Source organism: Falco peregrinus, chromosome 9, assembly GCF_023634155.1.
Source record: "Falco peregrinus isolate bFalPer1 chromosome 9, bFalPer1.pri, whole genome shotgun sequence".
Taxonomy (NCBI): Eukaryota; Metazoa; Chordata; class Aves; order Falconiformes; family Falconidae; genus Falco; species Falco peregrinus.
In genome coordinates this window covers 35010852-35024815 of record NC_073729.1, presented here as the reverse complement: position 1 = coordinate 35024815, position 13964 = coordinate 35010852, and the positions used below count along the sequence as shown (strand labels likewise).

The 13964-nt window shown below is 44.8% G+C and overlaps 1 protein-coding gene across 6 annotated transcripts in view; it reads right to left on the bottom strand.

Moving 5' to 3' along the window:
- Nucleotides 1-4226: 4226 nt before the first annotated feature.
- Nucleotides 4227-13964, bottom strand: part of ARHGAP40 (Rho GTPase activating protein 40) — a 42533-nt gene continuing 32795 nt past the window's right edge. For all 6 annotated transcript variants that reach the window (XM_027784513.2, XM_027784511.2, XM_027784510.2 and 3 more), the window contains 7 exons: nt 13680-13839; nt 12855-12937; nt 11489-11695; nt 11076-11216; nt 9242-9402; nt 8176-8231; nt 4227-6892 (listed from right to left, as the gene is read on the bottom strand). In XM_027784513.2, coding sequence (XP_027640314.1) covers nt 6786-6892; nt 8176-8231; nt 9242-9402; nt 11076-11216; nt 11489-11695; nt 12855-12937; nt 13680-13839 — 915 coding nt within the window. In that variant the 3' untranslated portion in view covers nt 4227-6785. The remainder of the gene's footprint in view (nt 6893-8175; nt 8232-9241; nt 9403-11075; nt 11217-11488; nt 11696-12854; nt 12938-13679; nt 13840-13964) is intronic.

Here is a 13964-nt window from a genome sequence, read left to right as displayed (position 1 = left end):
AAATGCTCTTGGCTCTGCCTTTGACGGTTCAACACGGGTTTTCCTTGCATGTATATGACAGTTACAGCAGCGACTCGCCAGCCCCTCCAGCCAGGGACGTCTCTGGAGCTGGACAGAGGAAATGCCCAATGGAGAGCAATGGACAGCATGGGAGAAGAGCAGCAGAACACCTGACAGATGCAACCAGCCTCCAAAACACGGGGCAGCCACACACACCACAGAACAAGGCAGTGACGACGAGGCCCTCTGAAATGTTGAGCCACCAGCATTACAGACCAAGCCAGACGTCCCTGGTACCCATTTACCCATCAGACACAATACCCTTATCACGCTGCAGCTGCTGCCCACCTGCCTGTGGGAGTGGGTACAGCAAGGATCAACCTCCCCACTGGCATATGCAAAAAGGGATGGGACAAGGACGACTCACCAGGTTAAGCAGCTCCAGCACCCTGAAACAGTTACAGATTATTCTTTTTAACAATCAGTTGAAATAAATTTGACCATGATTTTCTACACACCACACAAAAAGAACCTGCTCTTCTGCTAGACGATCAGGCGTAGTGAGAACCACCATCATTGCCAAGGAGCATTAGCTTCCCCTGTAGACATCTTCGTCCTCCTGTAAGACAACCAGCCCATGTCGAAGAGTCCCACTTTATAACTGGGATAGTCTCTCCCTCACTCACCACCAGATCTGCCCTTCTGAGTCTGCCACAGGATCAGCCCCACTTCTCAGAGAAGGCACTTGGTTTCCCTCCCCATTTTTGTACCAGTGGCCAGAGCTGGTTTCTTCTGTAGTGGATCTACCCTTTATCAGTTCATTTCACAGGAAAGCAGAATACAGTGAAATGAAGAGCACCTCCTTGGCTCGCCAGTGTCTTGTCTGCTTAACAGGATCACCTTAAACACACATGTGGATGCCACACAGTCCTGGCGTGACAAGGCAGCTAGGACAGGCTGCCGACACCTGCAGCAGGAGCTTGCCAGGGTGCACAGACACACCTCAACAGCTTCAACAGGGACAAACTCCCATAGCCAAGTGCTTTCTAGACACCATGTGGCTCCAGGTGTTGTTTCCATTAGGAAACTACCATGAACTAAATCAGAGCATGAATTCAAAGCCCAGTGACTATGCCGCACCCTGTGCTATTTCAACACGCTCATGTCATGCTAGGTGCAGCCTGTGAGACGCCGGCATAAGGGGTGCCTGTCCCACCAGGGCAAAGCTGCAGCTGCAGAGCAGTTATTTAAATCCCTTTCCCATGTGAGGATCTGCTAGGAGGTATGAAACCCCTGGAAGAAGAGCTGGGCACAAATTCTTCGCACAGCAGCATGGTGGGAGGACTGGCCAGGGCTAGAAGCATGCGTGCCCCAGGACAGCAAAGTGACACAAAGAGCAGCAGCTGCGGGAGTCAGAGCAGGCAACATCTGCCAAGCTGAGGGATTCATCTTGCTCTCAGAGACATAAGTTCTGCAAACAACCAGGTAAGAGTCACAAGAGAGCACAGCACCCAGGGAATCCAGCCCACCCCTGCTCGAGGCTTAGGCTACAACAAAAGAACCCACCTGGCTGTTCACCCGCTGGGGCTCTGCCGGGCTGGGCTGAAGAAAGCACAGCGTGAGCGCTTTCTGTTGGAGACGAAATTATCTAACAAGAGACAATTATGTGACATTATCATTAAAAGCAGCGTGTGGAAAAAAAAGCTTTAAGCCTGTGTATCCTGATGTCTGCAAACCCCTTTCTCTACCTTTGCACTAAATAGGTCTCATTTAGCCCATTTGTTCCGTCCCAGCCTGGCAGAGTGAAAGTAGGGTTGATCGATTTGTTAATTACAGTAATTTTACCTTAAATACAGACAGCTGAGTGTTCATCAAGTCACAAATTTGCCTGTTACTGAGAGACCTCCCCCCTGCTTAATAATTAGGATAACAAGCGGCTCATAATAAATGCAACCCACAACAACACGCTCCGAGAGCGCAGTGCAGAATCACGAGGGCTATTAGGGAACCCCCAGGTCTATTTCTCCTTTGGAAGAAAACAATGCAATATCTTTAATTGTCTCTCTTGAAACCCCAAGCCAGCTCTGCTGGTTTAAGTAAAAGGCAATTATTCCACTTTCTGACTGCCTCTTGTGTCCAGAAAAGGCTTACTACAGAGTCGCCAGCGCAGATATGAGTAACTTTCTCTGCCTGCACTGGCTAGGCACATACGAAGAGCTGAGACAGGAGGTAACACAGGTGGGTTATGCATAACCATGCTCCTCAGAACTTCTAAAACTCTCAGAACGGCTCAGAAGACCCAGTTTCAACACAAGCAGCCCATGCACAGCTTGAAGCATCCATCCACATACGTGGACCAACATGAAGTATGTTCGGTACTGAAGGCTCACCTCGCCCTCCTGGCACAGAAAGGGCAAGCTGGTGAAGGCTGCAGGCAAGGGAAACCAGCCTCTGGCTTTCAGCCTGAAAAGGATGGGGAACCACTGATGGAGGTTTCTACTGCAGCCTGCCAAGAGCGATGTTTGGGACAGACGAGGAAAGGACAGCAGAGCTCGTGTGCATCTGTGTCTCTTCCAAATCCTGCAAAACAAAAAACCAAAAGAACAAACGACCCGCACACACCTACACCCTCCGTTTCTGTTTTAATTCCTCTTTTCCTCCTTTATCCCCTAGGCAATTGCTCCTTCTGCTCCACCAGCCAGGCAAGTAGGGACAGCTAAGGTGACAACATCACCACTTCAAGCTCCCTTCCACGGACCAAGGACAGAAGGAATGATGGCCCCCACCCTTCCTTAGGCCAGCCCGTGGCTAGAGCCAGAGAACAGAACCCGGCACCTGGACAGAAGTCTCAGCCCCTTGAGCTCAGTGGGTCCTGCCAGGTCCAGGTGCTGGGGAGAAGCCCCCTGGCAGGTGGGGCACCATCCTTCCCCTGGGCTGGGAGGAACGGGAAGGGATGGCCAGCACCGAGCTGCCTTCCCAGCTGATGGGTCAGCACATTTTCTCTCCTAGTAACTTAAAATACTGGACAATGGCCTCCCATCTTTTACCTCCCTCAGGGTGAAGACATATGCAACCCTCACGTGCAATCAAGATGAGACAGGACTTGGGAGAGAACTTTCAGCATGCAAAAACACAGATATCATTTGTCTTGTTTTCAGCACTGGGGAGTGTGCCAAGGGAAAAAAATAGGTTTAATCAGTTGCAGCCATATTTTTTTTACAACAGTACTTGTTGCCATTTACTTACTTTGCTCCAGGAAGTGCATTTAGTTGTTTTCCTGTGGCATTTCCCTCCAAGAGTTGAAGCTTCATTTGTTCCTGTGAAGACCCTGTATTTCTGCAAATATTTTTTCCTAAAGCAAATTACTTTTTTTTGTGTGTGTGTGTGGTATTTCAGTCCCACTTCATCCACAAATATGTTTAACGAGCATTTGCAACATTCTTTTATGCTACGTCCCGTTATCTCAGCACACCCGACTTCAAGTTGCATATGGAATAAATACTGGGCTTTTGTTCTGAGCCAGGGAGATAGCTGTGTAATGATCAATCAAAAAAAGCCCTTGGGGATGGAGAGAGATTAGCACTTTGATACTACTGAAGATGAATGGGTGAAATGAGTTTGATAAACTGGTGTTTTCCTCAGATAATTGCTCTGAAAGCTTTCTAAAGCCGCCTGGATCCTCCTCCCTTTCCTTTTGTTTCTGGATAGGGTAGCAAGTCCTGCTTTTCTATCAGCAATACTAGACAGGCTGCTGCTCTCACTGCTTTTAAACAAATCACAGTGGATTTATGCCACATTTCATCACTGACTATTGAGCATCAAAATATCAGCCATAGTTTAACCAGAGCTTCAGACTGGATTCCTGCTATTCTTGGCCAGCTTGGCTAGTTCTCCCAGCACAGACACCCTTTCTCAAGCTTAAATCTTTAACAGCAGCTCTTTTTCCTTCCAAGGTCACTAATCCTCAGTGCTCACAGACCTCCAAACCCCCGCCAACCTTGCTCTGGGCTGCCTGCAGCCAACACTGACCTCCTCTGCCTCCTCCTGCATCCTTCTTTCACAGCCCCCCCAAGGACTGTCTGAAGAGGAACTTCTAAGGTTCAATGCAAAACTCTTGTCAAGCTCACTCAGACCCCAGGGTACATCCCTCTTCAGGCAAAAGGCAAATCCTCCTGCCATTCACTGTGCTAACTTATTCTCAGCTGCTAATGAAACTGGAGCCAAAAGATTGTACTATATTTTTATTGTTTCACTGCATAAATGAATTTTAAATACAGAATTAAAAACTTGTAAAAAAAGTTATTAAAAGCCAGCATTCAGAAGTAGGTTGCACATCAGTGACTGAAAAATGCACACTTACTTTTTGGTACAAAGATAGGAAAGAAAAATTAAAAAACCACATCCATCATCTGGAAAGAGGTGATTTTTTTCTTTTTTTGCATTTCCTTTCATATTTGAGAACTGATACTTGTCTCATGAGTGTCTCCCACCAGCCTTGTTTTCCACAGCACTGATTCACATTGTTTGGTGTTCAAAAGAACCCACTCATCTGTTGTTTACAGAAGCAGTGATGTAGTGTTTCCCCCTCATATGTATGGAAGTCACTACATTTAACAAAACACCCAGCATATGAGAGGTGGGAAAAAATGCAGCATTATGTGATTTGCAGGGATGCAATTTAGCTTACAAAGGATCTTTGAGCTTACACCGATACCTTCATATGTCAGGTATTTCTTAGAGTATCACATCTCTGGCATTTGCTCTTTGCTAAGCTCCATCACTGCAACAAAGATTTCCAGAAGCGACGAGTGGATAGGTACCATTGATTTCTAATGCCCAATTTTAAAGCAGCTTGGTCTTTCAAGAGACACAAATCACCATCTTCAAGGACAAGAATCAGGCCCTTTTTCAGCACAATTTAAGCCCTGTAAAACAGAGGCACATCAAGAAGTCTTGACACTGGGGTTCTGGGTCAGAGTTGGGAGGTGGGGGTTTTTTTGCAAGTTTCTATGATGGGTTCTTAAAAAGACAGCCTTGAAGATGCTCCCACCAGTCAGTGCATCTGCATCACTTCAACCAAAAAAAGCAGACTCTCTAATGTATGCATCATTTCAAGGCATCGGCACCACTCACACAGTATCCGCAACAGGTTCAAAAGAATATGGACTACGGCTCATCTGTTCCTTGAGGATCTCAGTTACCACGAGGATATAACCACAACAACAGACAAACCACGGAATGAAGTGCCCTCACAGTAGAAACTAGCTCTTTGAGATAATGAATAGGGATAGCTACGCAACAGCCTGGGCACAAAAAGCAGAGGAGGGAAACTTCAGATTGCAATGGAAACAAAAAGTCATTTAACAAAAGTAGTAATACTGGAGATTGTCGCTAGTGCAGCTAGGATTTGGCAAATGAAATACTTTGAGTTTACACTTGCAGGGCAGCCCTGCTTCTGCCATGTGAATAAATATCAAACAGTGTTTAAAAATGGTATATAAAAAAAGACATCAGGATTTTCAGAAATGGTTCATGTTCCATCCCCTGTAACTGCATAGTAGGCTCCCTCACATGAGGTATTTCAGCAACACCACAAAGGAAAACAATACTCCTGCATGCTCTTCCACGAGCCCAGTCTGAGCCGAGTGAGACGGTTATGCAGTGGTGCAAGGTGCACACGTTCTGCTCCATCCTCGTCTCTCCAGACCACAGCCACCACGCGGTGCTGCATGGGATGAAAACTTGCAATCAGAGCGGCAAAGCTCAATTCAGTACCCACTGTGCGGCTAGACACAGGCACAGACCTCTCGTTTCAGCCACTGCATATCTTAGGGGGCTTTTTGTCTGCCCCTTCTCTCTTTTTTTTTTTTTTTTTTTAACAGACATGTTCACATAGAGTCTTCCAAAAAGAAGTTTAGTTCATGTGGCCAGGTCAGATTACTAACCTCAAGTTAACTTCAGAATATTTCCTTGGTTATCCATTGATATATAGGTTGTCCAGCATAATAAATGCATGTTTTACCTTCATCGGTGGCAAGCTATACATTTGGTTTTGCATTACCAGCAGAGCTGTATGGGACTAGCATCCTTTCACATGGCACATTTGAAAGGCTGCTGTCCATCCCATACTTTTTTTTCCAAGGAAAGTTATTTTCTTGTGTTACATATATATATATATATATAAATGTAGTCATTAAACACAGGATGTTGGCTTCACAGCCCATCTGGCCTTTTTGGAAGCATCCTTTTTCATTCTTCAAAGAACGTAACAGCATGTTGCTAGTGAAACCCAGGATCACAACTTCTTCTGGTTGCGTGCAACAGTTGATGGTGGATCTTACCAAAGGGACGTCATTAGTACCACTGCAGCATCTGACCGTCTCTCCTCCAAAATGTGGACGTGATCAAAAGAGAAAATCCAGAAGAAACAGATGTCTACCATCCTCTTCAAGAAGGTGTTTCTTCTCTTACACTCCATCTTTGCCACACAATCGCTGCAGCTTGGTTTGCAGGGTGTGTTTGGGGGGGCTATTTTGTTTAAGAATAATTATACTCCCTGCAAATTCTGCTACATAATGGTAATTGCTGCTTGTTATCAACTCCCCTGTTAGCATGTCAGCTAGTGTACTCTCACAGCCAGCTGTCATGGAACTAGTACATTAAGCTGGTTTTCCTTCAAAGCCAACAAGCATCACCCAGTCTGTGACTTTACCAGGAACATGTCTATAGCTTTTCCGTGACTTCCAAAAACTTCAACCAAATGCTTTGTTTTGCTCATGCTTTCCTTAGAACATCCGAGGATAAGATGGGTTTTGCTTAATTATCCACTCAGCATGGGGATTGATGTGGTACAAATCTAAGAGGTAAGTGTCTGGGTCCAGGCAACGTTCACCTATCAAAACAAGAGATTCAGAAAGAAAAGCATTTCTTAGATCCTTAGTCCTACAGTTGATAGGTTTTGTGGGGGCTTTTTTTTTTTTTTTTTTTTTTTTTGCTGCTGCTGCTTTTTGGGTTTGTTTGTTTTTTTCTCCCCTAAAACCTGGGATTTGTTCATATTAATTTCAATACCACAGCCGATCGGAAGCATTTCCACAAATCTGGAAAAGTTCTGGTCACTTATGTTAAAATGAATGTATGTTTCTTAAGATTATACTAAGGCTAAGCTTCAGCCTTTGTGTATAGGTATTAACTTTAACACCCATTAACTTCAGCAGTTGAGAACCACCACGAAATAACGTTGGCTATCAAATGCAGAGACCAAACTGTTTCCAACGACAGAGCTTTTCTTCTACGGATGCTACTAAGAGAAATACAAACAGGCAGCCAAAGCGCTCGCCAAAGCACTCCAGTAAGCAGCAGTCACCAGCAGCAGCTGTAACAGGGCAGAAGAATTCCTTTCTGTTTCCAGACACCCTGAACTGCTGCTGCAATCATATTATTTAAGTCTCCTCTCCATTTGATGATGTTACCCTACTGACGAGTGGAACTTGGTGATGGGCGATCATCAACTTGTTTAAGTACATAGTTGGAGAAACTTCCACCCAAGTTAGCACGGGTTCTTTTGTCAGAAAGTTGGCGAAGGCAGACAGAAGCCACGTGCCAGCCTACCATGCTTAATTCAAGCCCAGATAAGCAGCACACTATTAAAAGCCTCGTGGTATAGGAGGAAGTTTCCCTTTATTTAGATTAACGTAATTTATGGTTTTAAGTTCTACACTTCATTCCAAACATGAACTTTTATCATTGAGGGGAGAGGGAGTTTGACATGGTACATTTAACAGAATGGGAGGTTGGTTTGTTTTTAAGCTGGACCCAGTTTTGCATGTCTCTGTCCTCAAGAGTTTTGGATTTCTGAGTTTCTGCTTTTCTTGACAGGCGGCTTCTGAATAAGATCCATTAATGTTATGTATTTTTGGAAGTCCAGGCTTCAACCTTCCCACATACTTGCACCATAAAGGCTTTGCAGCAATGGGTGGAAGACACGTGAACTATCAACCCAAGAGCTTTGACAGGTGCTGCTCGCTGTGGGTGGGGTCAACCCACACTTGTTTGTTTGTCTTCTAACTTTTGGAGCCTGCCCTCCAAATCTCGTTCTTTTTATAACTCCCTCCTAAGACAAGTTCAGCACAAAAACTGGTACCAGGGTCCTTATTTTCAGTTACCATCCAGGCTTACCAATATTGCCTCCCACTTCATACAGGAGCAAGTTTGTGCACTCCATGGAGTTGTTACTGCAGAAAGAAAAACATATTGAAGTTAAAGCTCTGTGAAAGTCAGGTCAGATAGTTCAGTAATGTTTCTTCCAAAAGAATTGTCTATGGTTCAGAAACCAGCAATGGTTCAAGAAGATACAGGCCATGGCACAGAGAGCTTCCCGAACACTGCAGCTGTTGGAAAGGACACCCAAAATTGGAAAGGACAAAAAAAAAAAAAGAAAACAAGGCCGGTACTCCTCACTGGTAGCAAGAAGCACACTATATGCAAACACTAACTTTTCAACAGGAAGACAACAGGCATAAATACCAAAGCTAGTTGGTGCTATTCCTCTAGCACTGATGGCCTGCTGAAGAGCAGCTCACCTACAGGAAGACTTTGGCATCTGTAGTAACTTGTTAGTGAGACACCACCAGCTGACCCATATTCAGCCAGCTTCCCATCCACCCTCCTCATCTAGACATCTCCTGTCCACGGACACAGTCAGGGGATGCACTAACACTTTATCAACTAAATTCAGCCTACAGGCATGGTGACAGGGGGCAGGAATTCTTCTGTTCATGTTTTGGGTTATTTCAGCAATTCAGCACTGGAGCATAGGAGGGAATTGCAGAGCTTATTTTAGGAAGTGCCTATATTACCGTATGCATGTTGGACATACTACCCCAGGCAAATAATTTGCACGGGCGGTGTTTTTCTCCAGAAGAGCTAGAAAGGGTTTCTTTTGCAGGGTCAATGTTATGCCACTTTCTCTCCCCTGCAGCAAGGCTGCTAAAGTTCCCTTGTCATCCAGCAGCCCAGAGGGGATGACTGACCTCCTGGCAGCCCAAGCACAGTGACAGAATCACTTCGTTGAACTAACATTTGCCTGTCCTGTCCAACACACTATTTCCAAAGCTTAGAATAGAAGAGCAGAGAACAGTCTCCTAATGCTTACTGTGCCAGAAGACAGAAAAGAGCAACTAGACAACCTAGTGGTACTGTTTTTACATTTAAAAAGAAAAAAGCAAAGAAAAAAGCCATTTACCACTTGAGGAGGTTGACAGTGTTAACAATATTCCAGCCATTCTGGCACAGGTTCTTTTGAAACTGCCTCAAGACATCAGCAGCTCTGGTTGCATTGTTCAAACGCACCTCCAGCGAGTCCTTCAGGAGGAGCGAGGCGTGGGCTTTCACAACCTTGGAAGGCTGAACGAGGCAGACAAAAAAGAAGAAAGTACTTAAAGAACAACTTTATTATCAAGCTAAAACATCACGTTTCAAAATAGATGTGAGTGTGAAGAATTAAACCCATCCAGCCAGCTGCTCAGAGAATTTAGGTTTGTTTCTTAGGAAGGCTGGAAGGTAATAGAAGCATCAAGAGGAGCGTTATAAAATCAATACTTGGGTGTTGCGGCTGGGGAGAAAAGCACCGCTCTCCATCAGTGTGCGCTGGTGCTCTCTGCTGTTCAAATACAGCACCGGCAGCAACACAAGCTTTGATGAAAATAGGATTTGTCAGAATAAATTTTGACAAACTGTTTTGCACACGTCTGATAAAGACTTCTCTGGAATTCATTTATGTTACTGAAAAAGGAGTTTAGACAGTTGAATTGCAGAGTGCTGAATTTCAGAAAGGTAGTTTCAAAAAAAGGAAGCACTGAGCCATCACAGAGCAGTCAAAATGCTATTTTTTCACGACTGTTTTCATCAACTGCTTCACAAAGCAACTCCTCAGAATTTTTGTGGAGAATGTTGAGCTGTTCTACTGGGGTCTGATCTGCAGCAAGTGAATTTTGCAATCCCAAATCCTCTACAAAACCAGCACAGAACACCGAGAACAGTGCTAGGAGTACTTCCTAAGTGTCGGGTCATCTGCCTGCCTGCCTGCCCGAACAGTAGTTGTCCTCTCTGAAGACACAGCACCTTCAACAGTGACATGTCGCCTTAAGAAGCCAGATTTCAGGCAGACATCTCGGTATCCCAGCTCGTACAGAAAGGCAGGGGATGTACTGGTGCATGGGAACACAAACTCCTCTGGGTGTGCAGATTTAAGTTTTCAGTGTATTATTTCTACCTGCAGACTCCATCTAGCTCGTGACCTTAGAGCATCCCAGTTGCACCACCACTGCTATGCAATACTTAAAATCCAGCGCTGCATGATGTAACCTGGCTGCTACAGACCTACACTTATTCAACTAACAGCAGTAACAAAAAAGAAAAAAAAAAATGCAGAATGACTCCAAGGATCCTTTCCAGACTTTGACAGTCAAATCGATCTGGTAGTAATATCTGTTTCAAATTCTCAGTCTCCACCGACACAAGAAGTGGAGCCATTTCATTTGTCAGGGAACTGACTTCTAGTCAGTGGCAAGAACCTTGACTTCAAACTCTCCCCCATACATAGATCAGTGGCATTATGGAACAACAACAACAACAAAAAAAAAATCACATGCAAAATGTACTTTTATACTGCTGTAATAGCCTAAATTTTTGCTTTAAGTTCATAAAAATATGTCTGCCTTTATCACAGCAGATATATCCATCTAAACACATGGGACAGAAGAGCCATATGAATTCTGCTTTTAACATGAGGTAAAGACCAACATTTCTGCTCCTGGTCTCTCCCCACGCTCACCTGCAACCATGCAGCATCTTAACCAAGTGTTTTGCAGCCTGGAATGTATTTGGTGCTCTTGCTGTTGGGATCAGTTTTTGCCACAACTTTACCAAAAGGGTCTGGAAACCTGTTTCACATTGTTCTGCACATTTTTCTCCCTTTTGCTCTTTAAAGAGCATCACTCCTTACAGCTTTCCAAGTTCTCATAAAAGCATTTGCCGCCACTATGAAAGGGCTCAGTTTTTCCCAAGCCCTAACTCACCTCTGCCTGGTTCTTTTCCACCTTGTCTTTATCAGCATGAATCTTCCGCAACAAATTTTTAATTCTCTTGTCACAGAACTGGTACCTTTTGCTATTGCTCTCATTCAGCTTTCTCACTTGAGCTACCAGAAAAGAAGAGACCTGGGCAGGGGAGAAAGGAGAAAACAGGAATTAAAAGAAATCAAGCAGACGTGAGGATGCCATTTAAGAAACTAAATGTCACTTTATGAAGTTCCTTAAATAGACAAAATATCTATACACCTTGAAAACAAGTAGTCTTGGAATTCAGCCAGAGTTTTTGCCCACAGACATTTAATTCCTCTGAAATTTCCAAGGCTATCCCTTCCCCTAGCCCGATTCTAATGAGACCCAGACACTGCTACACCACACCACAAAACACCTGCACTGCTTACTGTCCAAAGCAAATCCTGGTAATGGATCATCATCCGCACAACATCAGCTGCCCCCTCTGCCAGCTGCTTCTCCTTCCCTTCCGGGATCTTGTTTGGCAGCCCCTTGTGCATGAAGAGGTTTGGGGCCATGACTGTGGAAACGTTCCAGAGGTTCATTTTGTTGTTGTTCTCCCTGGCAACCACTTTGCTGAGAAACTCAAGTATAGCCTAAAGAGAGGGGAAGAGACTTAAGACATCCATTACCAATAAGCTCAAGAAACTACCGCAGCAGTTGCTGCAGATATCATTTAATTAGCATTTTTTGTTGATATCCATGAGCAAATCCTTATTTCTCCAGTTAGGAAGTTCAGTGACCAATTTCTAGTACTAGGACAGCAACAAATAACAATACCGAGCAGAGAAGGAGTTCCTCCAGCAGTCACTGATCAGGAGAGACAGTCTGTATGGGCAGTAGATGAGCTCTTCTTGGCAGGTGGCAATGCGCAAAGTCCAGTTATAAAAGTTACAGAATCAAAGATGACACCCCCCTTCCCCCCGTATCCCCTCAAAGCTACTCCCAGATGTGGAAAAACAAATCCTTTTGGATCATCTGTTCTGCCTCATGACTCCACCAAAGCAATGATGCGTGACAGATCATCTTTGACTGGATTGTGTATTCCAGCACTCTAAGTAAAGCCTGTAGGGTGCTAAATCAGCCTTGCCTTTATTACCTGGAAGCTGAACTACTCAGGAGAGTAAAAACAAGAATAAAAAAAATAATAAAGAGACAGCAGCAGCCACCACAGTTCTCATAAAGCACAGGAAGGCAGAGATGCAGCACTGCCTGCAAAGCTGATCCCATCAGCAGTTCTTCTTTCAAGAAGTAGTAGGTGAAAGGATTTAAAATGCCTTCTGACCAGAAAAGGGCAGGAAGTCATAAGCTTAGTAGTTTCAATTTTAAAATAAATATACAAAAAGCTATCTGTCATAGATGATGGCAATACCCACGAATCAAGACTGAATTTCTTTCCCTATTCCTTAACAGGCCTACAGACAAAGTAAGACCTAGAGATCTTCCACTCCACAGTGAAGTGGTTTAACACACTAAAGAAAAGCAGCATGTTTCCAGACAGGATACTCCAAAACCACAGGGATCCCTGCTGCTCTTCAGCTTGTCCCCAAAAGGCAGGCTGTGCTTACAGCTTACGTGCACTGCACAGCCTTGAGGTTTGCCTGCTCCCCCCATCATGGGTTTCCATTCTCAAGTTGGTGAAATAAAACCAAAAAGCACGATGTATATCATTTGCAAAAGCCGGCAAGGGTTTCTCCAAATAAAAACTTGTAACGAGATCATGCTTTTCCAGTTAAATCCACAACAGATAGTTACCTTTAGAGTGTTTCTGTTGGGCTCTGGTAGAATCAGGATCAGGAGGTTTAGAGCTTGCAATCTTTGCTTAAGGTCTGGAATATCTGGAGAGGGAGAGCAACAACAGGACAGAGGATTCAGGCTTCTGACACTGTTCTTTTTGAGCACGGGGATCCCCCAAGGAATAAGACAATTACTGTAGCGTTTGTCATCTAAGATTGGAGGCCTTGTTTTACAGAAGTAAATCAAGCTCATACTGCCCTTATGAAGTGAACTACCTCTGTTTTAGAAGACTGGCTGATCTGCTGCGGAATACATGGTCTGCCAGCAAGTCTGATGCCCTTGAAGGGCATCAAAAGACCCCATTATTCCCCAGTTTTTGAACAAAAAAGTCACATACTTAAGCAGTTAGCCTAACCCATTCAAACCATCTATTGGGGCACAAACCCCAAACTCAGGTGCTTGCAATATATTGCATTACTGGCAGGCAAGCCAAGCTCGTGCAGCCTGGCCAGTTGCCACAGCTCAGGCTGCACATCATTATTTATCAGCTTGTCTTAATTCATGGCAGCCTCAAATGACACAACGTGATTTAAGACCCCAGGACAGTCTTCCTAAAGAAAGACGTATGCAACCAAGCGCCAGTGACCGTGACTCTCAGGCTGATCTGTGGGTACACACGGCACCCAGCACACGGAGCGTGGCTACAGCTCGTGTCAGGCTCTCTATTCCCATCAAATCCACGGGCTCCCAACACACCTGACGGGAAAGCCCTAGACCAGCAGAGCTTTGCAAGAAAAGCACAAACCAGCAAACTGATGCTAAAGAGCCAAAGCAGGGACTCACTTTGCACAGCAGCAAAAGCAGGGAGGTACTCTGCTGTCAGCAGCGGGGCCGGCAGCTCTCTTATGAACCTTTTCAGCAGCCCAGATACATCGTTCTGGTGGACTTCATCCCAGCGGAAAAGGCCAGTGTAGAAATCCCTTTCCAGCTTCTGTTCCAGACTCTATTAAAAAGGTGGAATTTATGACATGCTTTAATAAGTAAATACAAGGGAAATTCCGTAGCTGAGCACTAGGGGGGCAACTCGTCAAGTCAAAAGGGTGCAGAGACCCTCCCCAGCAGACCCTG